At 30.8% G+C, this 26,581-nt stretch overlaps 2 protein-coding genes across 8 annotated transcripts in view; one reads left to right on the top strand and one right to left on the bottom strand.

Annotated features, from left to right (window-relative positions):
* Window positions 1-5,535: 5,535 nt before the first annotated feature.
* The window catches only part of LOC129944731 (platelet-derived growth factor subunit A), a 33,899-nt gene continuing 12,853 nt past the window's right edge, over window positions 5,536-26,581 (bottom strand). For 5 of the 7 annotated variants that reach the window (XM_056054372.1, XM_056054371.1, XM_056054373.1 and 2 more), the window contains exons 3-9: window positions 12,272-12,377; window positions 7,385-7,414; window positions 7,122-7,315; window positions 6,931-7,041; window positions 6,628-6,711; window positions 6,439-6,546; window positions 5,536-5,820 (exon numbers count right to left, since the gene is read on the bottom strand). In XM_056054372.1, coding sequence (XP_055910347.1) covers window positions 5,710-5,820; window positions 6,439-6,546; window positions 6,628-6,711; window positions 6,931-7,041; window positions 7,122-7,315; window positions 7,385-7,414; window positions 12,272-12,377 — 744 coding nt within the window. In that variant the 3' untranslated portion in view covers window positions 5,536-5,709. Of the gene's footprint in view, window positions 5,821-6,118; window positions 6,300-6,438; window positions 6,547-6,627; window positions 6,712-6,930; window positions 7,042-7,121; window positions 7,316-7,384; window positions 7,415-12,271; window positions 12,378-26,581 lie in introns of all 7 variants that reach the window. The other 2 variants (XR_008781483.1, XM_056054376.1) reach the window with 2 other exon arrangements.
* LOC129944730 (uncharacterized) lies at window positions 5,743-12,028 on the top strand. Its single transcript, XM_056054370.1, has 4 exons — window positions 5,743-5,883; window positions 8,907-9,057; window positions 11,054-11,143; window positions 11,206-12,028. The coding sequence occupies exons 1-4, from the start codon at window positions 5,856-5,858 to the stop codon at window positions 11,897-11,899; spliced, it is 963 nt and encodes a 320-aa protein (XP_055910345.1). The 5' UTR covers window positions 5,743-5,855; the 3' UTR covers window positions 11,900-12,028.

The raw sequence follows: 26,581 nt of genomic DNA, 5'->3' as shown, positions 1-26,581 counted from the left end.
ACGATAATAGTTAAAAAAAGCTAGGTGGGAATTATTCCGAGCTGAAAACCTAATTTGACTGGACTAATTTGATTAGACACCTTCATTTCAGAATTATTGTAGAACTGCTCTTCTTCCACTATTGCGAAATATTACTCTTTCCGTCTTATCAAGACTTATTTCAAGATTCCATTGAATGCAGTAAGGCTTAAAACCCCCAATTAGCTGTTGCAAATTGGAAAGATTATCTGACAACAGTACAATATCGTCCGCATATGAGAGGAAGATCATCTAAAATAATACCGATTGGAAGTTTCGCATTAATTTTATGCAATAAGATTTAGTTTTTTAATATTTTTTTAAGCACAATAGTTGCCACCTTCAAATTACAATCAGTTGACACAGACTTTATTTTTTCACAAATATTTAACGGCTTTAAATTCAAAATCTTCTAGGAGCCAAATTTAACACATCCACTCACTAAATTAGAGTTGCTAGCAGTTTGTGGCAAGTCTTAATGTCGAGTCCTTAAAATTAATTATAATTTGACAAATAAAATGAAGGCTACTTTTCTCGACCTTGAAAACCTATTTCTTTTAAAGTTTTTATAGATAATATAAGTATATACAGGGCAGGTCCAAGCATACTTGATAATTTCAAGGCTTACCGTGTTGGAAACAAATAAAAACGATTTCAAATGCAACTTCTATTGCAATTTGAAGTGTATGGGAGAGAGTATAAACGATTACTTTTAAACTTTCCATACAATAAGGAAAAAATACCATACAAAATTAAAACAAAAGGAAATAATAATGCATAATCTTAGAAGTGTTTCCCACGGTTTCGCCCTAAAGAAAATATATAATAGAAATGAATTGAGAATGATGTTGTATTTTTTAAATAGTATTATCTTATGCCATGGTTAAAATTCGATCCCAAATCGACCTGAAGATAGATGGAGTAATTATGTGCAATGGACTTAATCCTGGTTCCAGGCATCAAAATGATGCCTTTTCATTAGGACATGCCAATTGAAATGGAGTATACAGAATATAACGAACAGAAGCACTTATAAAAGTTATAGAATACATTTAAGAAGGGCCATGGAATTAGAAGCAAGCATCTTGTAGCAATACTAAATTGTTTATTTTTTTTTTAGAAAATTTGGTTTTTAGTTCGTATTACAGACCAGGCTTGAAAACCTGACATAAACTTCATACACGTACGCATAAAATGCAAAAAATGTTCGATGGAAAATTAATATTTTGTAGAAAATCCATTATTTTTTGTCTCTGCAGCTAAGCTTTTCAGCATACTTTCTACCAAGGCACGGTATTTAGATGGGGGTATACCCTCCCAGACCTACTATATATGCAAAAAAAAAGTTTTTAGAATTTGTTGAGTTCTTGGATTAAAGCATTCTCCACGTCTGCCCACAAGTTGTCGATGGGATTTAAGTTTGACCTACAGCTGTGCTCAAAATAATAGGAGTGCTTTTACAAAATTTGCTCAAGTGTTTTTTTTACCATGGGTATACTGATAATCAGCCCATTTCTCTACCGGTAAGTATAACGGGACATTAAAGATGATAAAACAATGAACTGCTTTGGAATTCATAACCGTTTATATTTGTAAATATAATATAAGGCTCCGTGGAATTTTCAAACATGCCTTTATAAATACGATGGTCCGTTCATTCGGCCATTTATTCTAGCTAATGGGCCAAAACCATGCCACGCAAACGCACCCCATGTTCCCTAATCCATGCTTAGTAGTCTTTAAAGCATATTTAGGCTCCAATTCCTGTCTACCATACACTTTACCACATGGCCCAAAAAAGTTAAATATTATTTCTTAAATTATTTGTATGTAATTTTTTCTGGCAATGCATCAACTAAGTTTATCTTCTAAAATTCCACGCCTAATGGCTCTAGCTGATAGTTCTTGACCCAATTAGGGTGAAACAACCTCTTTTATTTTTGCGGAATTCAAAGAATGATCGGCTTTGCCAATTCGGCTTATCAATCTGCCTTCTGTTCTTTTCTTTTTGGAGTTTTAAACCTGTCAGTTTTTCTATAGATTTGAATTGCACGAAATACTATCTTTTTCAAGCAACTTAGTCTCTTAGAAACGGAATCAATTAACTTTTAAAACAACTGTGCTATGAGCAAAAACCCATTTTCGTTGCTGTATTTTTAATTAATTAATATTAAAATTATAAGGATTAGCGAAAAAATATGAAACAAATCAACTTACCTTGAAATAAATCTCTTTTTAACTTCCCATAGAAAGTTATTGTAATGGGTCCGATTTGTCGAGTTGAAAATTTTGACATTTCTCAACGTTGCAAGGTCCCTAGAGTAGAAAAAAAAGATTTTTAGAAAGATGTGTGTGCGTGCGTTGATCCGTATGTACGTTCGTACGTCCGTGACGTTTTTTTTTATCGTCCATAGCTCAAGAACCAGAAGAGATATCGACTTCAAATAAATTTTGTTATACAGATAATTATGCAAAAAGGGTGTTTTTTTTAACCATAACAGTTTAAAAAAAGGTGAATATTTTGGTTTACCCCAAATATCTCACGAACGAATGACTCTAGAGACTTGAATTAAATTTTAACCAAAAAAGTGTATTTTTGGAAAAAAATCTAACTGTTTTTTTTATAAATCAAAAAAAAAAAAATAAAAAAATAATTTGTCATCTCGAAAATTTTACGAACAAAAAATGTTTTTATCTTCAAAACAATTTTGTGCAACAAATATCGTTTTTAACATCTGGTAAAATTGAATTGACAGTTTTTTTTGTATAAAAAATAAAACCCTAAAAAAAACATTAAAAAATTGAATTTCGACTCAAATATCTTTTCAAAAACTTAAGATTATAGCTTTCAACTAATTTAAACTTAAGATATATTGTTTTCAATATTCAGAAACATTTTGAGAAAAATCCAATTGACAGTTTTGTTACAAAAATTAATAAAAATTGGAAAAAATTGATTTTTTTCAAAACTTTGAGATATTGGTTTTAAACTATTTTATCTTCTAAAAAATATTTTTATTAACATCCAGTAAAATCTTGAGACAAATTTAATAGACAGTTTTTTTTACAAAAAATAAACACCTAACAAAAAAAAATTACTAAAACTTGTTAAAAATTTACTTTCGACTCAAATAGCTTTTCAAAAATTAAAAATATTGTCTTCAAACTTTTTTTATTTCACAGAAAATATTATTTTCGATATTCAGTAGTTTTTTTTAGATAAGATTAGATTTTTTTTTAGATTAAACATTTTATTTCTTAAAATCCAAATAAAAACAATAAGATGAAAAGAAATAAGTGACAAAAATATTATTATAAAAAATAGAGTTATTGCCACTCTAAGAAAAATTTTACATTTATTAATTAAAATGGGTAGGGTGACCCTTAAAAGAAAATTTAAAAAAGAAAGTTAAAATATCATAAATTTATGTAATGCATTCAGAAATTAAATTAAATTGAAGTTGAACATTTCAAGAAAACATCAGGTAGATCCATTTACAACAAATTCAATACTTTCATTATCAAGACTAAGGAGCCAACATTTAACTTGTTTCATAAATAACAAATGAGAAGTTTGCATCCTGATAGAATGGGGGAGTCTATTAAATATCCGACATGAGGAAATATTATACAAATTTCTAAAAGCGGTTGTTCGATATAACGGTATAGAAACTTGGTTTAAAAAATTTCCACGTAAAATATAATTATCAATTATTCTAAAATTTTTAGAACTTTATAACAATACATATGTCTCACTGAAAGAATTTTAAAATCTCTAAAAAGTGGAAAACTAGGGTACAGGTCAGGCTTACCACATATTTTCTTCAGAACACTTTGTTGCAAAACTAATAAAGGTTGTATTTTGTTATAACATGAACCTCCCCAACAAGAAATTCCATATTCTAGTTTCGAAATATTGTCTAAGATTGTCTGTGTGGTTATAAAAACTCATTCTAGAATCAATTATTAATCCCAAATACTTGAATTCATTAACTATTTCTAATTTGAAGCATTTATCACTACAGCTCAGGGAATCCGTAAATGTTATGGAAGCAACCATAGGATTACAGGTGCAGTTAAAAAGCTTGAATTTTGGACACTCAGGAGATCAGCATTAACAATCTTTCTGCCAGACAAACTGTTAAACATTATCTTGGTTTAAGAACTTATTATCAATTTGCGCTCTGCAAACCAGATTCTTAACAAGCTGAGATCCCAATTTATATCCGATATAAGATTCAGACAACTATCTGTACCACACGAAAAACCAACATCATCTGCAAAGGCTGTTAGAGAACCCTTAAAAGGCAAACTGAATAAAGAATTAATGTATACCAAAAAAAGTATTGGTCCTAAAACCAAACCTTGTGGAACTCCCAAATCGAATGTCTTTATATCACTCCTAACACCATAAAATTTCACTCTTTGTGCTCTTTAATTTAAATAAGATCTTAGCCAATCATTAATTAATTCTCGAAACCCAGCACTTTCAAGTTTGCTAACCAAAATTTCGTGATTAACCATGTCAAAAAACAATCCAGCTGTATTCTTTTTTCTATCAAGACTTACAAATATTTGAGAACAGAAATGTAACAACGCATCTCGGTTGATTTATTGCTTTGAAAACCAAAATGAACATCATTGAAAAATTTTGTTCTCTTTAAAAAGCTTACCATTCTATTTTGTACAGCTTTTTCAAAAATCTTACTTATCGAGGGCAAAAGTGATATAGGCCTATAGTTAAACCCAAATTTGGTAAAATTGATGTTCGGTTCTTGATATCCCTCAAATTAATTTCATTCATCCAATTTGTAAAAATTTAAGAAATGCTACTAAAATTGGTAAAAATTTGTTTTTGACTAAAAATCTATTTGATAAAACTAGATTTTTCAAACTAAACTATTTCCTTATATGAATAATATTGTTGGTAATTTTAAAATTTTTAAGAATATGAAATTCAACTGAAAACTTTTTTTAACCCAACAAGAAAACCTACACACTTTTAGCAGGACAGATCGACAGACGGGATGGGAAGTTATCAGTGTGGATCGCACCCCAGCCTCTTTTTTTAAAATGCGTTTTATCAGTTACTTTTTGATAATAACGCAAAATACAAATTGACATTGGATTTCTAAAAAGGGTCGCTTTAAGTCGAACGTTCGATTCGCTTCTCGTAATAAGGGCTTACTTTTACTTCAATGTTGTAGGAATGTCCCACACCCTAAAATATTAAATATTACACTAATTTTTAAAATGCAGAGAAATACGTGCGTTTTTCCTAGACCTGTTGTTTTTAAAAGTAAATTTATTCTTTTTTGATCTTGGTCTACAAAGGATTCAACGCGAAATAGGCATGGCGTCAACCTGAAAACTATTCTGTAAAAAATAGCAGTACAAACATTCACAGCACAAATATTTGATGTCAGTGAACATGAATTAAGTCAATAATGAACAAAATATATTTTAAATTTAAATTGTACTTACGGTGTCCATCTTCTTATGAAAATAAAAGACTCATTTTAATTTGAGACTGTGATGATACATATATAATTTTATTAACACTTATTTACACAATTTCCTATTTCTAAAATGTTGATATTAGTTTATTTTAAATTTAATTTATTTAAACGTATTTCGAAAGCTGCACTAAATTTTATTTGTATTTATATTAATTTTGTTATATTTGTTTTTTTATTTTCCATCAGTATCATATATTGTTGTATTGCTTGGGTCCACTGGTACTGCTTTAACAATAAATCGCTTCCGGTCGAAGAACGCTTTGGAGGAACTACCTCCAGTGACCTGAACATTAAAGAGGACAAAGAGAAAAAAACCAAATGGATGAGATAAGAAATTCAGTAAAAGGTAAGCATGCATAAAACTATCATAAATATTTATATGTATGCATGTTTATTGTTAATATTAACTTCTATTCAAAACCATCAAGCCAGCAGCATAGCGTATTATTAGTAACAACATAATAAGATAATAACATTCTCCATTAAAGCATAAGCAAAGTTGAGTTTAGATATTTTACATTAAATAATTATCTAATAAATTACTAACTAACTACAAAACAGATAGATACATATGTACTCACACAAAATAGTATTTCTTTTTATTACACACTAGAGTATTACACACTAAAAAAATAGACTGTTTTACTTTTTTGTTTGTTTTTTTTTTCATTTTTTTCTTAAATTTATACAAATAAGGCAGATGTTATTTGTGTATAGGTGGATGTGTGTGTTGATGAATTAAAAAAGTTCTAAATTGTCTATCTATAAAAAAAAAGTAAACAATAAAGATTGAAAACACATGAGAACTACAGAGTTTTACATTTAAAATACTCATTACAATGTTCATTTCTAAATAGAAGTTAATAGTTGAAAATTGGAAAGTTATTTATAAAATTATTACCTCAGTACATTTGCAAAGGTGATCATCAAAGTATGTACCTGTTGTACATTGTTGATTTTCCCGACATCTACATTTGCAAGTTTCATAATCCCAAATTTTGTCTTCCTCCTAAACAAAAAAAAATCGAATAAAGGATTTTAATTAACCATTTGGTTTATTTTAAGTCATTAAAATATAATAATTTCTTACCAATAAACATTTATCTCTGGCGTTGTAATTTGTGCAATTGCATTTACATTGTGCAGCATCATATACCTGATATGAGTTACAATCCTGATAAGAAAAAAAAAGAAGTTTGACTCTTCAGTTCATGTAAGAAAAAACAGAGCTTTTGAAACTCATAAAAGGCGATTAAGAAATATAAGTTGATCGATAATTGAATAAGACTTTTTGTAGATAATTAGGAAATTATTATTTACCTAATTTGCGTTTTTAATAACTTTCTTAAGAAGCTGATATTTTGTTAAATTTTTGTTTTTTTAATATACACACCTCTTTTTTAATACGACAATCACATTTACATTTTTTATGTTGCTCAACTAAAACATGTTCTTGCTCTTTGAGTGGCATTCGACTTTTTCCCGTATATTGTAATTTAAATATCTGGAAAAAATAAAATTTTAATTATTTAAAATTTGCTCATAAAATAACACTTTAAATGTTTACAAAAAAAAATCACTCACCGTAAAGTCAATTGTTTCTACTTCAACGGGTTGACATGAAAGTAAAGGCGATGAACAACATCCGTTACAACGTTTTACTCGAGTACATTTGGGAAAATATATAACTGTAGGATCATTTGATGGATTTAATGGTTCCAAAGGCACAACAGTACTATCAGGAATACAACCTGCAGCTTTAGCTATATTTGATGCAGCTTTAAAAATAATAAAAGAAAATTATTGATATTAAATATGTTTATTTTTAAGCTTTGTTGGGGTCTTACCTCTTTCTACATTTGAATTACCAATCTTATCTGCAAACAAATAGTAAAAATTAAACAATTTAATTATTTGATAGAAAGTGATACTCGAAATAGCAAGAAATATACTTTTATTACAAGGTAAATCCCCTAAGAGTTGAAAACTTAGAAGTTGTCTAATTGGAGAAACAAACAAAATCTATAAAGACCGCCTTTAATTGGCAAACATTTCGTTATGTTAGCTTTTCAGTTGATTGCCAATGCAATTGATGACTTTGCTACATTAGTTTCAGAGAAGAATATATGTACCCCAACAAAAACTCTTCAAAACGCTCTAAATAAGTTTATACAATGGACAGATCGGTGTTGTAAGGTATTAACCCACACAAAATCGATTTAGCTCTCAAAAAAAATAATTAAATAATGTGTCCTTTGAGTCCTTTGAGAACTAGGGCTTAGTGACTTATAACTCGCAACCATTTCTGTAATTCGAGTTGTTACTGATGGATTTAGCTCTATTCTCTAAAAAAAAGATACCCAATAGAAGCCCTCATTTTGGATTGGTATCCAATCAAAGTTTTCAGATAAAGCTAAATATCTGGGCCTCATTTTAGACAAAAAAAGCAAATTAGAAAAGTAACATACAATAAAGACCCAAGAAAGGTAATGTAAGCTCCCTTTTCCTGCCTAAATATCAAAACCTAGTGACACAAATCGCCTTCCCAATCATTATACCTTTTTCCAAGCTGATCACATAGAAAAATGCTTGTTCAGGCTTAAAGAAAACGTGAAATCAACACCTGATATCTTTATTTTCTCAGATAGCCATTTCGCCAATAAATCTCTGCACTCTGTCTCTACAAACTCTATAAGTCCATAAATGTCGATTATCTGTTTTGGAGATGGAGCAACTATTTAACATTCACCTTTGCTGGGTTCCGGGACTTAGAGACATTCCATAGAATTGTAAAGCTGATAAACTCACCAAAAATGGTTAAGTACTAACCATTCTACTATTCTTCTATTGCTAGTGCAGGTATACCAATCGCTACTTGTATGTTTTTGCGTAAACAAGACGCTATAAAAAAAAAACAACATTTGGTGAAATAACATCACACTGCCAGTCCACGAAAAATATCAGGCCTACCCTAGATTTAAAGTGCTCAAAGTGCTTGATATATCTAAGTAGATCGGATATTTGGTGTCATAACCGGGCACTGTCCAATAGGTAAGCACGCTATGCTACTAGCCAAATTTTCAAATAACTTGCAGAAGCTGTAGAAGGAGGAACAGGAGAAAATAGTTCTTCACCTCCTCTGTAGTGCTCTGCTCTAGCTCAAAAACGTAAACGTAAGACCTATCTAAAAAAGTTCTTCTATAGCGATCTCAATCAAATTAACATCATTAGCCATTCCAGACAGACACTTGACAATAAGCTTTTGATTTGCAAATTTAAATCAACATTTTACAAGTATATTATAAATACTATGACACTATTGACGATTAAAACATTTAAATAAAATATGTATCTTATGTTTTGTTTCAGATCCTACTGAAGTTAAAAATGCATTGGCCAAATATTTAGAGCTCTTCACATCTCATAGTGATTTTTTTAAGTTTTACATAGCACAAAATGGTGTTCTTGAGTGGTTTGGAAGAACAATTAAGGGAAACCTTAAAATCCACGACTATTTAAGGTAAGTGTAAGAACAATAATTTATGTTTTCTTTGAGTACAGTGAGTGTCAATAATATTCGGTTTTCATTCTTAAAAATATTTTTTGTTGTTTTTCTCGTAGTAAAACTTGAATTTAGGTTAATTATTTTTTTATTTGATAAATAGGTATATTATTCCCAAAATATTTCATTAAAAAAATAGTGAATTCACTTAACTGCATTAAGATATGCGATGAACAACGCCAAAAAAACACATGTAAGCGCTTCATTAATATTCTTTTTTTTTTTCTTTGCTAAGTTTGACATGTGCCCCGATTAACAGTTTGTCTATTCAAGACTACCGTTAAAATAAAGTATTCACTAGACGTTTGCATGTATTTTTAAAACAATTAAGTGTAAGATCGATTGGTTTTATTTAAAAAGTTAATCATGTAGCACAAAGGAAAAAATGGAAGCCTTGAAAAAAGAAATATTGTTATTTTTCAACATAATGAAGGTGAAACATACAAAAAAATTGCTGATATTTTAGACATGAAGCTAAACACTGTCGGTGATATTGTTCGGAGGTATAAAAGAGAAGGAAGAATCGAACCAAAGAAGCAGATGGGTCAACCAAAAAAGTTAACAACAAAAGAAGAACGGCTTACAGTAAAAAAATTAGAGCAAATCCTCGAATGCACAATCAAAGTATCTGCATTAACGGTACGCCGAACCGTAAAGACAAATGGCTTCAATGTTCGAGTTGCCCGAAAAAAGCAATTTATCAAAATGCGCAACAAGCAACTTCGAATGAAATTTGCGATGGAATACAAAAATTAGGATGCAACTTGGTGGGATGATGTAATAGTTGCTGACGAGAGTAAGTATAACCTCATTGGAGGAGTTATGGTGTGGCGCAAACCAAATGAATAGTTTAAAAGCAGGAACATAAAGCCAACAGTGAAGGATGGAGGCGTACACATAATGGTTTGGGGGTGCATTTCGGCAAGAGGCATGATAAATTTAGTATTCATCGATGGTATATTGAATAATCAATAAGGAATACTATTTGAGGATCTTTTAAGAAAATTTAAGGCAAAGTGCTGAGAAAATAGGCATTTTAAGGAATTTCAAATTTTACCAGGACAACCATTCGAAGCACATGTTGTAAAAGAATGGCTTCTATATAACTGTCCAAAAGTTATCCTCCACAATCTCCAGACCTTAACCAAATCGAGAATTTGTGGAATGAATTGGACCGTTGAGTTCGCGAAAGCCCTGTGTCTTTAAAAAGTGCACTTAAGACACGGCTTCAAGAAGAATAGACCAAAATAATCATTGAATACGTGCAAAACATTATGAAAAACATGCCCAAGCGACTGGACGGAGTTTTATCCAATCAAAACGAAATATTAAAATTAATAGTAAGAAAGATTAATTAAAAAATTAATATGAGTATGTAAAAAAAAACGAATATTAATGTCACTCACTGTATATATAAGCTACTTTTAGAGTTTTGTATAATTTCTGATTTTCTGATGGTACTTATGAACAAAATAAAAATAAGGATAAACTCTTATACAGTTTTCAATTCAATGATAAGTACACCTCGTTATTTAAGCTACAATGGATATAAACCTTGGGTTTAAATAATTATATCACAACCTGTACCATTTTTCTATGTATAGATTTTGCAATTTTTAAATTTAAAGGATATGCATTTTTGTGGAGGTTCTGATATTAAAATTGAATTTTCCATAATATCTTTAAAAAGATAAAAATAAATTAATCAAACGAGTACTTTCGTACATTTATCATATGTGCATAAAAGGGAGTCAACTCCCTTAAATAATTATGATTGATTGACACTATGGTTAAGACGTGGCTAAAGTTTAATTCAATTTTTACTCAAACAATTAGTTAACTGCGTTTTATTTAATTTGTCACATGTTTCCTGTTTTTTGTTGTTCTTAATTGAAAATTTATTCTTAAACGATAAAAAATAACTAATTGTTTTTGTTTATTTATACGTACATAGATATGAAGTGTGTTCTCAGTACGATCATCTATTTTTTGAAAATGCTGAAGTATGCGATTCTATTGAGTGTAAACCTACACACATGGAAACGTAAGTATAATAATAAAGCTTTTTGTACAATTAATCATTCTATACTTTATGTTCTTCTATAGAAAATCATATCCAACAAAAATCGAGAAGAATTTAAACGATAGCTCATTCACTATGGAACAAAATAGTTCAATCGAAGAGATCTCAATGTCGGTTGATGTAGAATTAACAGCTAAAGATCGTCGTGGATCAATAACTCCACCATCAAGTGCAAAACGATTCAAATCTAATACTTCTGTCGATGAACTGAATCAAAGCATTCCCCCAATGTTAAATATTGAAGATTATTTTGATAAAAAAGACAACAATGTCAAATTAATTGTTCCGCGGCCAACGTCAACTCAAAACTGCTTTAAAACACCTGAATCCACAGTTATATCGAATAATACTACAAATTCCGAGGTTAAATATAGTGAATTGAAATATTTTGAAGCTATTGGAATTCTAAGATCTTCGGTACAACCTGAACATAAGGGTTTTCGAAATTCAAGCACATTAAATGCCAATGGAAGCTGGGATCGTGAAACGAAAATACAAATTTCCTATAGAACTCGATTGGATGATAATGATGTTCAATTCGCTTTAATAATTTATACAAATTTACATCCATATAGTGCACTCTCCAGGAGGAATCTCATGACGGAATTCGATGAAGTTGCTACACACAAAAGACTGGCTGAAGAAAGCAAAAAAAGATCTTCAACAAACGCACAAAAGGAAAAGCGTAAAATCGGGCGTAGACTAAGATTATTCTGAAATGCATTTATTTTTTTAATATTTAATTTATTTTTACCAACATATTTTGGTATTTGGTTAAGTTATTAATAAAAACAATAATGTTAATTTTTAAAACAATGAAAATATTTTTTTTTTGTAAGTAAGACACTCTAGCACGATAGATAGTTTGGTTGTGACTGCCATATCTAATTTTCGAGGGAACAAGCTAAAACGTTCTTGACACAAAAAACTGGCAGAATCCAAATCGAAATGTTAAGAATTTTAGTGTAACATAATAAAAAGGGGTCTCTCGACCGAAACAAGGAAATATATTCCATTAATAATTAGTCAATTATTGATTAACCAACTCATAGAAATAAATATTCATATTCAATAAACAATTTTGCTTACGTTGTATGCCAAGTTTTGGATCTGTACTATCATCTGCAACGAATCTTGTAAAGAAATCGTTCATATTTTCAACATTGTCTAGCTGTTCCAAATACTCGAGTGGTATCTGCAAAAAAAATAAAATAAACAAAGAAAATGTTAGATATAATAATACTGATTATTAAGGTTATTGTTATATTGATATTATTTAAACAGATTCATTCCAAGTTATTACGTTATATGCTAAAGCGGACTAGAAACCAGAAGTATAATAATTGGAGTTCCCAATTTTCTTAAAGAGTCAATATTAAAAAAAGTCTTATTCGACAATTTATTGGAATCCAGAAAAATTTTAAACATTGAAATAAAATGTAAGTCTTTAAGGTAAGTGACATGTCAGTAGCCTTAAGTCACGTTCGAAAAAGGAATCCAAGCTCTAGCTTGCACTTTAATAACAATAATAATGTTGTCTAAAGCTGCCGTTCGTCACGTACATCGCGATTAAAAAAGGCTTGTTTGGCAAAGTTGATCTGCTTGTATCCGCCCGATATACCTTTTAATGCGCCTAAAGTTGGTAACATTTTCACATCATTTATTTCATAGATTCACCACAGATATTTTATACATATTGTCTGTGTTGCATTGAAGAGCAATAGTTATGAGTAATTCTCTTGACGCAACGCACAGAGTTGAAAAGTAGGTACCACACCAAACCTTGGATCTATTGAAGAGGAACTCCGAAAGGAACACAGATTCAATAATTATTTAAAAGTTTATGAATTAAAGTTAAAATAATAAAGATTTGTGTACCCCGTATTAAAAACAATCACGATGTATCATGCTTAAAAGAATAAAATCCATACCTAAGCAATGTGTCATGTATCGTGTAATTTATACTGATAAGACAATCAAAATATCCGAAAACGATAATATTGTAACTTAAGTACCTACATACTTAGACTTTTAAGCCTACCTACATACATGCAGTTAATTTCGTCATAGAAAGAAAAAACAAACTTCCCTCGGAATATCGAAGGCCAAGATGGTTATCCATAAAAAAATGCTTACTGAATTTTAATAATAAAATAGCGTATGGTAAAAAGTATTCAATGAAAAATAAAAACACAGTCAATCAAATTGGTATGCGATAGTAATAAACAATGAGTAACTTTTGCTATTAAAAAAATCAATACAATTTTATTTATAAATTCCCGCATTACCGATATTTAATTTTTTTCTTTCCAGGTGAATCATTTTTTTGTTTTCTTAATATGGTTTGAAATCATCAGGATCGATGTGACTACATATCTACTTTGGTACATACTTTTGTGTTTAATTGATAAGATTAACCTGACTTTGTATGTTTGAATACATAACTCATATGTGAAGTTATCGTTGGTGAACACAAATGTTGTAATTTATGATATGTAAACAAAAATAAAATTTTATTTCAATTGACACAATTATTGTTAAATACTCACAAGGTCGTAAAATAACCTACAGAATATTTAGTTGGGTTTATCTTTAAATTCAGTTATAATATTATATGTAGGTCAAGGCTTATTGTTTCTTTTTAAATACCAATCAGTCTTATAAGACAGGGTTTGGGAAACTGTGTGTATTTATCAATAGCCGATAAACAGAAAAGGTGGGCAAATTTGGTTTGGCAGACATTTATATCAGAACGTAAGTGAAGCGAAGTCGTGTTGAAATTAAAGGCTCCAACGAATCAGAAGCTTTCAGTTGTTATTTAAATTACCATTTAAACCACTGAATTTGTTGGCTAATACATTTTAAAATACACTATCTAGGTACTGGACAATGAATTTATAATTCAAGTCTTGTTTAAATCTGAATATAGAATAAAACTAAAGGTGAAGCAGAAGCTAATATACCTTCAAGTTAAACATAAATATGGAAGTTAAAAAAATAAAAAGGAATTCAATTTGCGTTCTTCTCCATCTGGACAATTGATATTGATTGAAGTTCAATGCCTTTATGTACAATTCGTAAATTATTTTTCAAATAAAAATAAAACTATGTTTAGTGTATTCTCTTTACTTAAAAATCCACATATTTACATAAATGTAAGCCTTAAATAGAATATTATGTAGCTTAAAAATAAACCTTTATGATTCAAGTGTTGATCAAAATATCTACTGAGAATATTTGCTTAACCTTGAATAATCTTGTTTGTCAGGATTTTCCAATAACAATGCATTCACCTAGAAGAACTGAGAAATTTAATTATTATTTGTTGTTTTTTTCATTGATGTCATATGTAGATTATCTTACTTACCTAGGAAAAAAGTATTTATTACAAGAAAAGATTCAACTAGATATACAATTTTAAATAAATTGATGAGAGATAGGAGAATAAAATTTGTATGTATGTAGGTACCGTGTTAGGTTATGAGTTCCTTTTAACAATCATTATATTAGTAAACGAAAACCATCTGGAAGTGGCTTTAAACGAATATCTGATAATACAATATCTTTTATTTTTGTTAGATTTTAGGAATAATAAAAAAGGAACTTGTTTCTAAACCTTCGTAAATGCAAGTTAAGAAAGACTTTGTTGAATGTATATGAATTACTTTTCACTCAAAGGCGCTGTACATTGGACAGCCCTTTGATAAGCAACAATATTTTCATTGAAAACTACAATGATTAACATATAATTTAACTTTTATTTTTAACAATATCAAGAACGACTTCTTAAACTTACTATTTTATTTAAAAATTTAAAAAAAAAATGAAATACCAATTTAACATTGCTTGAACTTCCAAAGGAAAGAATTTTCTTAGAATTTTACTTCCATTAACATTTCGATTTTTTAGACGCAAAATTAAAAACAAGCCTTATTAATTTGTCTTAATATGGTCATTCCTGCACCTCCCTCATACTCCTTATCTAAATGTGTCTGTAAAAAGAAGGAGATTGAGGAACTTGGACATAGTCCTTAGTACTACAACAGAAAGCTCCGTAGCCTAAGAAATACCCGTAACAAGCTTTGGAAGATCTTTTTACAGTCCAAATCTGATACTGATCACAACAACTATCTTCTCGCTTATAATGCTTTCTCTGAATTAAGGGAATTCCTTTATAACCAATACCTTAACCAAATGGAAAATAACCATCTTTCTGATGCAAGGACATTTTTCAAGTTTATAAATGTCAAACGAAAATCTGATGGGTTTCCACCTTCAATGAGTTTCTCCAACATAATCTCCTCTGATCCAACAACCATATCCAATCTATTTGCTAATTACTTTAGCAAATCGTATACCGAACATCTGCATGATCCTGATCCACACTACTTTAGTTATTTAGATGGTTGCACTCAAACCTCCCTTTCATCGTTTACAATAACTGAAGAAATGGTACTTGCCAAAATCGTAAGCCTCAAATAAAACTTTAGCCCTGGTCCTGATGGCGTCCCATCAGTTGTTCTAAAAAAATGTATGCATTCTCAGCCTCTAACTGCACTCTTTGAACTCTCTCTTTCCCAAGGTGTGTTTCCTCATATATGGAAAGATTCATTCATATTTCCCGCAATAAAACTGAAATTAACAATTATAGACCTATTGCCAAACTTTCATGCATACCAAAACTTTTTGAAAGCTAAGTTTATGATTCCGTTTATTTCCATTGCAAGCCTTTATTCTCCCCCGCTCAACATGATTTTCTTAAAGGTAGATCCACTACGACTAATTTAATTGAATTTATATACAAAGTTTTGTCAGCCCTTGAGAATGGCAAAGAAGTTGATGTTGTATACACTGATTACAGCAAAGCCTTTGATAAAATATCCCATAACATAATTTATCTCAAACTAAGAGCTCTAGGCTTTCCATCTATATTTATAAACTGGATAAGCTAATATCTTGCGAATAGAACTTATAGAGTCCTTTTCCGTAACTCAGTCTCCAGTCCTATACATGCAACTTCTGGAGTCCCACAAGGTAGTCACCTTGGCCCCCTTCTCTTCGTCTAACCTGTTAACGATGTCTGTCTTAAATTAAAAAACTCAGATATCCTAATGTTAGCGGATGATAACAAAATTTTTAAGATTATCTCTACTCCATCTGATTCCTTACTTTTACAAAATGATCTTAATATCTTTTTTTGTTTGGTGCATGCATAATTTCCTAGAATAAATGTAGGTAAATGTAAACAAATGACCTTTTCGCGCAAACAAATCCCATCTCATAGAGTATACTACTTCCTTAATGACGCCGTCAACGTAGTCGATTCTATTAGAGATCTTGGTATTATGTGTGACAAGCACCTGAATTTCCATTCCCATTTTGACCAAATTATTAATAAAGCTAATAGATCTCTCGGTTTTATTAAGAGATGGTCAAAAGAATTTTCCAACCCCTATGTAACTAAAGGGCTTTACATTTCTCTAGTCCGTCCTTATCTTGAATATGCATGCTAAGTATGGTCTCACTTTTATGAAAACCATTCACTCAGAATTGAAAATGTTCAAAGACGTTTCGTTCGATTTGCGTTACGTGGCCTCCCCTGGGATGATACATCCAACTTGCCTCCTTATGCCCATCGACTAAAACTGATACGTTTGCAGCCCTTATATATTAGACGCAAGAACGCTGATATATTATTTGCTCACCAATTGTTAATGGGCAATATAGATTCCCCGGCACTCCTGAGTGATATTCATATTAACACTAACCCTCGAAATCTGCGATCTGTTTCCCTTTTCTATATCCCTCATCACCGCACTAATTACGGGCACTTTGAACCAATGTCCAGAATTCTTCGTCACTGCAAAGCTGAAAGATACCCTTTACTTTTTCCCTTTTTGAGTCCGAATTCCCCGTCCCTTGTAATTTTAAGTTAAATAAAATCAAAATTGTTAGTTCTTGTACATTAAAGAGCTTTTATGTGGGCCTTAGGGCCCACATGAATTATTGTTGAAAACTGATAATAAGAAGTGCAACAAAAAAAAAAATGTTAAGCTAGTGTTAAGTTAAGTTAAGTTATGATAGCTTGTATTAGGCTAAATAAATAAATAAATAGAGTTCATCCCTGATCTGAATCATTAGATTTCTTGAATTAATTACTCGGAGTTTCTGGTTATATTTAAGCTATTATTCCAGAACTAAACATAATGAACCCTATCACAGAGTTCCGAAATTTGTTTATGATTAATCAATGAATCAATTAAATTTAAATCATAGGTTCGAAAAAAATAAGCAATTTTTTTATTTACATAGGTACTTAGGTAATAAGTGAAGAAAATACGCGAAGAACACAAACATTACACATCAAAAGTAAGATTTTAAGGGACTTTAATGTTTTCAGATGGGATTAGGAAAAAAGAATCATATGACTAGCGCGAAGTGGTTGGAAGACACCTTGGAATATTTCTCATATCAACGACGTGTAGTGATGACGAAACATACGAGTAGGTGAGTTAATCACCTTCATTGAATTCTGTAGGTTCGCAAGAAATGGCGATTCCAAGAGATTTTTGTTTTCATTCATCAAGTCGAATTTTCAACGCCAGTCAGTACTATGGCATCACAACTTCTTCGAGGCTACTAAAAGAATGTATTTGATTTGTGTGATACTTTTTCATTTAAAAACTAAAACTAACTTGTATTTCAAACGATTTATTTTTGTAGCTTAATTTTACGCTTTGTTTTTGATTTATGTTGAACTGCGATCAAAACAGCTATCCATAGAAAAAATTGTCAAATTTTCTATTCATTCGGGACTTGTGATAAAGCTTTTCTCGAACTCCGAATTGCTTAGCAATTTCTTTTGCGCGACTCTTAAGGGCAAATATACTTTTTTTTCGGGGTTCGTACCACGACTCCAATATGTCTTTTTTCGAATTTTAAATTTTTTTTACGTCAAAAACTTCAGTGATTTTGAAGTTCGATTCACAAAAATTAACCTTTTTTAATTATGTATGTTGTTTAACTTACTGATCAATGTTATCAATTTTATGTAATCATGTTAAGAAAAAAGATGTTAATCAACTCTCAAGTTAATTAGGAATTTTGAGATTTCGTTGGGATTTTGGCAGAAGAAATTGATTATCTAAGGATTTATAACAAAAAGATCTTGAGAAGTTAGAAAGTAAGATCTTGGATTTCTTTTTTTAAAGCAATTTTAACAAGTTTTTGTCTAGTTGATGTAACGAACTAATAAAAAAAAAAGATTCTTAAAATGGACAATGAAACGTTAATATAGTGCAAAGTTATGATCTTTTTTTAATTTTAATATCTACATATTATTTCTTTCATGATATATTTTTATTAAATTGATATTTTTAATTCCATCTTACTAACAAATTCAAACTACTTTTAAAATGAAGTCGTTTTATACCAAGAATAAGCAAAAATAATTTAAAATGTCTAAATCTTTCTTTCCATAGTTACTGTTCAATAAGCCAGTTATCTCATATAGTTATATGCATATGTATGTAAAAATGTAGTATTTACATACATGTTTTACAAATATGTATGGAATCTCAATCAACTCAGTATATGAATATTAACGATCACATTCCCACGTGTTGCATTTTCAAGGTTTTGGATTAAAAACGATGAAACTTAGATAAATGTGGTTTTAAGAGCTTAATAAGTTTAATGACCTTTTTGTAGTCAATTTTTCAGTTATTAAATCTTTTTCTACATCTGTACATATGTAATATTACGCATTATATTATTGAACACATATTGAAAAGATAAAATGCACTTACAATAAAAAGTAAGGTGATTAAGTTATAACATTTTACTTAGTAGAATATAATAAAGAGAAAGTGTAACTTCGAGTATACTTGAATCAATAAAACTACCGGAAACAGAATTTTTACAGGAAACTTATAATTTATTACAACTCACGATAATTTTAATGGACGTTATTGTTATATGTATGTATGCATGTATGTATGTATGTACATTTATGCACAAAAAGATGTAACGTCAACCAAGGCCTCTTTCACACGAAACAGTTTCGTCCGTACGACTTTTATCCGTGAGCCATTAATAGTAAACTAATGAAATTAACTAAAGATTTTACACTGGACGGAGACGGGTTTTTTCTGTATGGACGATTTCAAGCGGCCGTCTCAACGACTAAAATATACGGCGACCGTGCATGTCGTCGCCCTCTATCAGTGGCTTACATGACTACGCGAACGCATTCACAAAAAACGATTTTTATTCGTCTGCCGTCGGTTTTTGTGGGCAATTGTACTAAAGCATTTTAATATCGTTGAGAAGGCTGTTTTAAGTCGTCCGTACGGAAAAAAACCGTCTCCGTCCAGTGTGAAAGCTTTAAGCCTCTTTCATACGAGACGGTTTCGTCCGTACAATTAAAATCCGTATCGATTTTTTCGGTACGGGCTTTGTTTTCACACATAACGTATTTTTCCCGTAAATCGTCTACGTTTGGTTTGGCCTGTACCATATAAAGATTTTTGACCGGTACTGCCTCTTGCGAGGGATTGACAAATCCTCCATGAGTAATTCTTTTCATGAAAAGTGCTTTTTCAAATTCCCCGTTCGGCTTAAAACTGTAGGCCTCCTCGATTCTTGACAAACAGTACTCGCACACAGGAATGGTTGAGAGCTGTAAGTCACTAGGCCCTAGTTATAAAGGGTGATTTTTTTGAGGTTAGGATTTTCATGCATTAGTATTTGACAGATCACGCGGGATTTCAGACATGGTGTCAAAGAGAAAGATGCTCAGTATCAAAAATACTCCATTTACCAAGATCGGAATCTTTCGTACGTTTCACTCTCCCAAACCCGTTTGTTTACATTGTTGTATTTGTAATTTTGACAATTAGTCCATGAATAGATGTGAGAACAAACAAAAAAAAAAACGATGCCGTGGGCTAGCGGCACTTTGCAAAGCAAAAACAAAATGGGGAGGTTAATATGTTTTTTTCAGGTTTTTCTTTTCACTTTTTTCGATGAAAAAGTCAGTTTTAAGTTTTAATTTTGCAGTCATTTTGTTGATAGCGAACCAATGTACATTTTTGTCTTGAAAAAAACATGTTCAACATCATTTAATTCACTAATTTAGAATAATCACTACGAAATTCTTCAAATTTCATAATTAACCTCGAATTATTGTATCAAAGATGCGTTCGAAGAACCATCAAATTAAGGGTGCGAGCGCAATTTATTGAATTCTACTAAATTTTCGTTAATGAACGGCCCAAATATTTATTTTGCTAATAAAATCTGTATTAAATTAATTAATCGAAGTATGTAAATAGTTTTCTCCATAATTTAAGTTTAGGACTATTTTTCAATTTCATTTTGATTAATAAATATTACATTTAAAAAAAAAAAAGAGTTATAAGCGAAAAAAAGCATAACATTCGTGTATTTGCTATCAAACAAAACTATGTAACACATCAAAGGAACATCAATGTTTTAAAAAAAAATAATCAAAACGGTTATAGCGAACCCGTTAAATGAATGCAGAGCGAATAAAATGCAAATTTTGACATTTATCACAAAATTAAAATGTCAAAAACCGTTCTGAATTTATGCACAACTCATTCAAAAGATCATGTATTCGACTTGAATGTATATTCTTGACGTACAGAAGATTTTTTTAGTAAATTCCCACAATTTAACGCATAATATAATTTTCATTCGTTCCTTAAAAATGTTTAATTACCAAAGTTCAAGTATACTTATTATTGTTTGAAGGATATGTTTAGTAAAAATGCTGCTTATAATGAAAAAAATAATAAGAATTGATGAATGAAATTAATTTGAAGTCAATGTCTTCTATTATTCCCGAGACATCGAAAACCGAACATCAATTTTTAACAATTTTCCGTACTTTTTTTGTTGTATATTTTAATTTGTATGAAAAAAAAAACGGATTTTTATTTTAAAAAAATGTGTGTCGAATGTCGAAAACAATATTTTCTGTGAGAATAAATTAGTTTGAAGCCTATATTTTTAATTTTTCTAAAGATATTTGAGTATAAAAAATATAAAATACAGCACTAAAAAATTATTAAATATGTATTTGGTCAGTTTTATTTTAAATAATATACATTTACAACATTTATTTGGAATGAAATTAAAAAGCTATACAAATCTTCCAATTTAAGACCATGTCAGCACTTCAGATTCTGTTGGTTTGGATTGTTTAGTTTTTGAACGAGGCCATAAAACATTCAAAATAAAGCATTTAGATGTGCCTGCAGACTATAATGAAGCATTTTGATGGGCCGGAACACTAAATGTGAGAATGTGTTTGGTTTTTGCATCATTTCACGCACACTTTCTCGCATTTAATGTGTCCTTAGCTTGTAGGCAAACCGAAATGTCAGTCGGAGATTCCGATCTTGGTAATGGAGTATTTTTGCTCAGTATGCTTTGACATTTCATCATGAATAGACTTATTAACGAGCAACGCTTGCAAATCAGTGAATGGGCCCTAGAAAAGTTGGCAGAAAATCCGCTTTTTTATCGACAAATTTTGTTCAGCGATGAGGCTCATTTCTGGTTGAATGGCTACGTAAACAAGCAAAATTGCCACATTTGGAGTGAAGAACAACCAGAAGCCGTTCAAGAACTGCCCATGCATCCCGAAAAATGCACTGTTTGGTGTGGTTTGTACGCTGGTGGAATCATTGGACCGTATTTTTTCAAAGATGCTGTTGGACGCAACGTTACGGTGAATGGCGATCGCTATCGTTCAATGCTAACAAACTTTTTGTTGCCAAAAATGGAAGAACTGAACTTGGTTGACATGTGGTTTCAACAAGATGGCGCTACATGCCACACAGCTTGCGATTCTATGGCCATTTTGAGGGAAAATTTCGGAGAACAATTCATCTCAAGGAATGGACCGGTAAGTTGGCCACCAAGATCATGCGATTTGACGCCTTTAGACTATTTTTTGTGGGGCTACGTCAAGTCTAAAGTCTACACAAATAAGCCAGCAACTATTCCAGCTTTGGAAGACAACATTTCCGAAGAAATTCGGGCTATTCCGGCCGAAATGCTCGAAAAAGTTACCCAAAATTGGACTTTCCGAATGTACCACCTAAGACGCAGCCGCAGTCAACATTGAAATGAAATTATCTTCAAAAAGTAAATGTCATGGACCAATCTAACGTTTCAAATAAAGAATCGATGAGATTTTGCAAATTGTATGCGTTTTTTTTTTTTAAAAGTTCTCAAGCTCTTAAAAAATCACTTTATATATGTTGCTCCACCTAATTTATTTATTTTTTATATATGAGAATCAATTAAAGTATTTATTATTTATTATTATAAATAAAATTAAATATAATTTTTCTTTTATTTTCAACCACCATTTCAACATAAGAATCTATATCATGACTTATGTTAAAGGAGGCTTCCAGCTATACAGAAAAACATTGTTGTTTCATAAAAAAGGCCATAACTTTATAAGTTTAATCGTTTTAAATTAGACTTTATTAAACGTGTTATTAAAAATTACCCTAAAATAATGTGTCATATTGTTAAACTATACCAAAATAAATATTTCAATATCTTCATCATCTCATGGTTCTGGCAACAACGAGGAATTTTATGAGTTTTTAGGGGATTTTTTTAATTCGCTTTTAAGGGGTATACCCTGCTTCGATTCCAATTAATTTAATTAATTATTTGGAACCTTTAAAATAATAAAATACAAGTTTAAATTAAAACCGTTTTATTGTTCATATGGAAAAAGGTTTATTTTCGAATAACTCGCGCATGTAGGGACTGGTAATATTTTGACATTTGAAACGATAAAACTGCTCCATTTCTAAAAATGGAACAATTAACTCTTTGATAACGTATTAAAATAATTATAATTGACAGTAATCAGAATTAGTCACAAAAACCTTGTGATTTAACATCTCCAGACTTTTTTTATTTGAGGCCACGTAAAAACTAAGTTCTTTGTCAGTTCTTAAAAAAGCGATTAAAGACCTAAAACTTCTCAAGAACTTTAAAATAAAAATATTCACATATGAAATCGCATGAAACTCATGATACTTTCTTTAAAAAGAGAAGGACTTAATGTTTCTAGGAAGGCCTGCAAAGAGCTTCTCAAGACCCCACACTACACTAAATACACATTGGTACTTTAACGTGCAAATGTTTGACTTATGCAGGAAAAGTCTATTTTATATTGTTGCAAATAGTGATCAATTGAACAAATTGTTTTTAGCCGAAAGGAAAATATTCTTTAGACATTTTCTTAGGTAAAGTTCAAAGAACCTGGACATACACATTAACGTTTATATTTGACATAAGACCTAAAGACATAGCATAACGCATAAAAACAAACAATATTTTGTGATGCCAGAAGATCTCTTGATATTTCTGCCTTAAAAAAGTAAACATACAAATGACTTTCAATATCACTCAACAACTGACGCATAAGGTACAGACTCAGACGCATAAAGTCAAGACTCTGATGGCTGCATTGGACGCTTTCGACTATATGCAAATGTTTATATTTGCATTTAAAAAAAAGTATGGTTCATGGTACAGCGGCAGAGCGTGGCTTAAGTAAAGACTTAAGAGGTTAATAACATTTTAGTTGTGACACCAAAAATAAAAAAACATGCTTAAATGACTCAGCCTAGACAAATTAGACGTTAAAATAAAGCGTAAATCTAACCGATATCTAAAAATATGCATGCATATATGTTTGTATTTGACAAAAGAAACACACATGTTAAACGAAGCTTGTCACTCAATGATCCATGACGAACAAAGCTTTTTAGAATATGCATTTAGATTAAACAAAAATAATGGCGTATATTTTTTGATTAAAAAAAAGTTGACAACATTTCAAATGACTCAAATATTTGACCACATTGTGATTTCTAACATAAACTAAAAAATAAAAAAACCTTAGATAAAAGATTATCATTGTACTTTCCCTGCATTTATTACGGCACATCTTATAATTTATTTACCTACAGCAAACCGGTATTCAATAGTCAATTGCTTTAGTTTTCTTGTTCGGACAACCCACTTCTATTCAATTAATTAATTTGTTGGAAATGTGTCTAATTTTTTCTAATTGATTTTATCAACAGATGCACATTATTTTTTATATAACCTCTTAGTCAAGGTGAAATGTGATTCATTGAGAACCTACGTCGCCGTCGGTTGACCGTCATCTGTCGCCGGCTATATGACGCTGTGAATGCATGCAGTCAGGAAATACTTGTTATCCATTGAACATTGGAAAGTACAGACAATAAAAAATATTTACTTGTTTCTTACCCTGAATCATTTAAATCTAATCTTCTTATAAATCTGCACAGCTTTTGGTCTTCAAAGGCCACACCTACAAGTGTTGAATTTCTCATTATTTCTAAATTAAAATTATCGATGTTACAAAAAACTATTAACAGAGATTGAAAAGCTAAAATGTAGAGGAAATTTTGTTGAAATACCAATTAAAAAAGTGCGTATACGCCCAAGTAAACCATACTCATTTTAAGTGTCGTTTCTAATTGGGGGCATATGACAATAACTTTTGGTTCAACTTTATCACTACTTTGCATCTTTTCTTGAGTGGTTTACTTTTCTGACTTGAGGTTAAGTAATTTTAAAGTGAAGTCTAGCAAGACACCCCCATACTAAATTTATTTTTAGTTTTAATAGGGCAATTTTTTCGTTGAAAGGGAATAGAGTTAAACACTGAATCAATCTTAAAACCTAATTAAGAATATGCAATAAAATCCAATGGACAAATATCGATGAGATCAATAACCTAACTTAAGATAAAGCCCGTCAATTTCCATAAAATTTTGCCTATACCGCACTTTCGATATATTTTGGTACGCAAAGAGAACAAAATTAAAGTGCATATATGTAGGTAGGTTATCGACTATTTACATTGAACATTCATAACGTGTCAAATGTGAATTTACCTAAGCCCGGTTCATTAATAATTATGTTTTAATATTTTGTGCAATTAACTCAATTCGTCATGTGTAGGGTGTGTAGGGGGTATGAAGTTTTTTAATATATTGGAAAGGAAGGGAATTGTATAAGTGTGAACGTATGAATGTTAAAAAATACTTCTTAATACAGTTTCCTTTGGTAAATTTCGAATACAAAATATGTAGCAACTTTAGTCAATATAGTTTTTAAAACATTAATTTAAAACGTATTTTAAGGATATGAGTTGCGTACTGTTTCTAAATGGTATTGTTGAGCAAGCTTTCGATTACCGTGACTTATTTTTACATAGTTTTTATGGTGGAATCAGTTGAGGAATGCAGCGTTCATATGTTCAACCAGAAAGCGCTACTGCGATCTTTCGAACCTGGGAGCTTACTTCTACCTTGGAAAGTCTCTTCAGGGAGAAGTAGAAACTAAAGAAACGAAAGGGGGACCAGAGGGTGGAGTGAGGACAGAATTTGGAAGTTTTTCCAGAGCATAAGGGGCGTATTATCACTCGCAAGTCGAAAATTCGCCTAAAGTCGAATGTTTTGGCGAATTAACAGTTTGGTGGTATTACCAATAGCAAACTCCGTAGTTCGTTTTTAAAAACAAACTGCTAACATTAAAAACTGAAAGTAAAATGTCATTCATTGTCATAAATATTTACAAAGTCAGATTGAAGAATATTGTTTTTTATGAAAAAAAGTTAATAAAAATAAAGATGTTAAATTGTTTTTCGAGGATGAAAATGAAGAAGAAAAAATCATGATCTGCAGATTGAGGGGAAGTTTAAGAGATGCTTCCTCCAACCCACTGGAAGTACCAGACAATTTTTAATAAAACTAACAATTACATTGACAAAATTTAACTATATTTTTTCATAGATTTGTGTGATACTTTCGGCTTAGCATTTAAATATGTTTTAAGTCAGATAAGTTCAGGATTTCAAACGACTCAAAGTTCTGCAATTCCAGCAATTTTAAAACTTGAGTGCACACTACGATTTCTCGGATGTGGAAGTTATCAAAATAGTGTGGGAAATGACTTTGAGCTAGGTTTCTCCTAACCTACAGTTTCAGTAGTTTTAAGCGAAGTTCTTAATTTGCTTGAAGCAAGAATCTGCCCAGTTTGGACCAATGCAGATATGTCCACTAATGAAAAGCACTCATTATTGCCACATATGAGGTTCCAAGGACAAACGAATTTCAATATTGGGCTTGGTTTTTTTTTTAGATGATTCAAACGTCCCGATACCCTTGGCAATGTCGAGGTTTGCCTTCATTAGCTCCACCAACTTTGAGAATTGGGCATTGTTGGTTCTTTTAACCCTAGAAAGATAGCCATATTTCATAGACCATAAGTGATACACATGATTTATACGTCGATTCG

Source organism: Eupeodes corollae, chromosome 2, assembly GCF_945859685.1.
Source record: "Eupeodes corollae chromosome 2, idEupCoro1.1, whole genome shotgun sequence".
Lineage (NCBI taxonomy): Eukaryota > Metazoa > Arthropoda > Insecta > Diptera > Syrphidae > Eupeodes > Eupeodes corollae.
The sequence above is the reverse complement of the archived record's forward strand: the minus strand, read 5'-3'. Positions and strand labels throughout refer to the sequence as shown.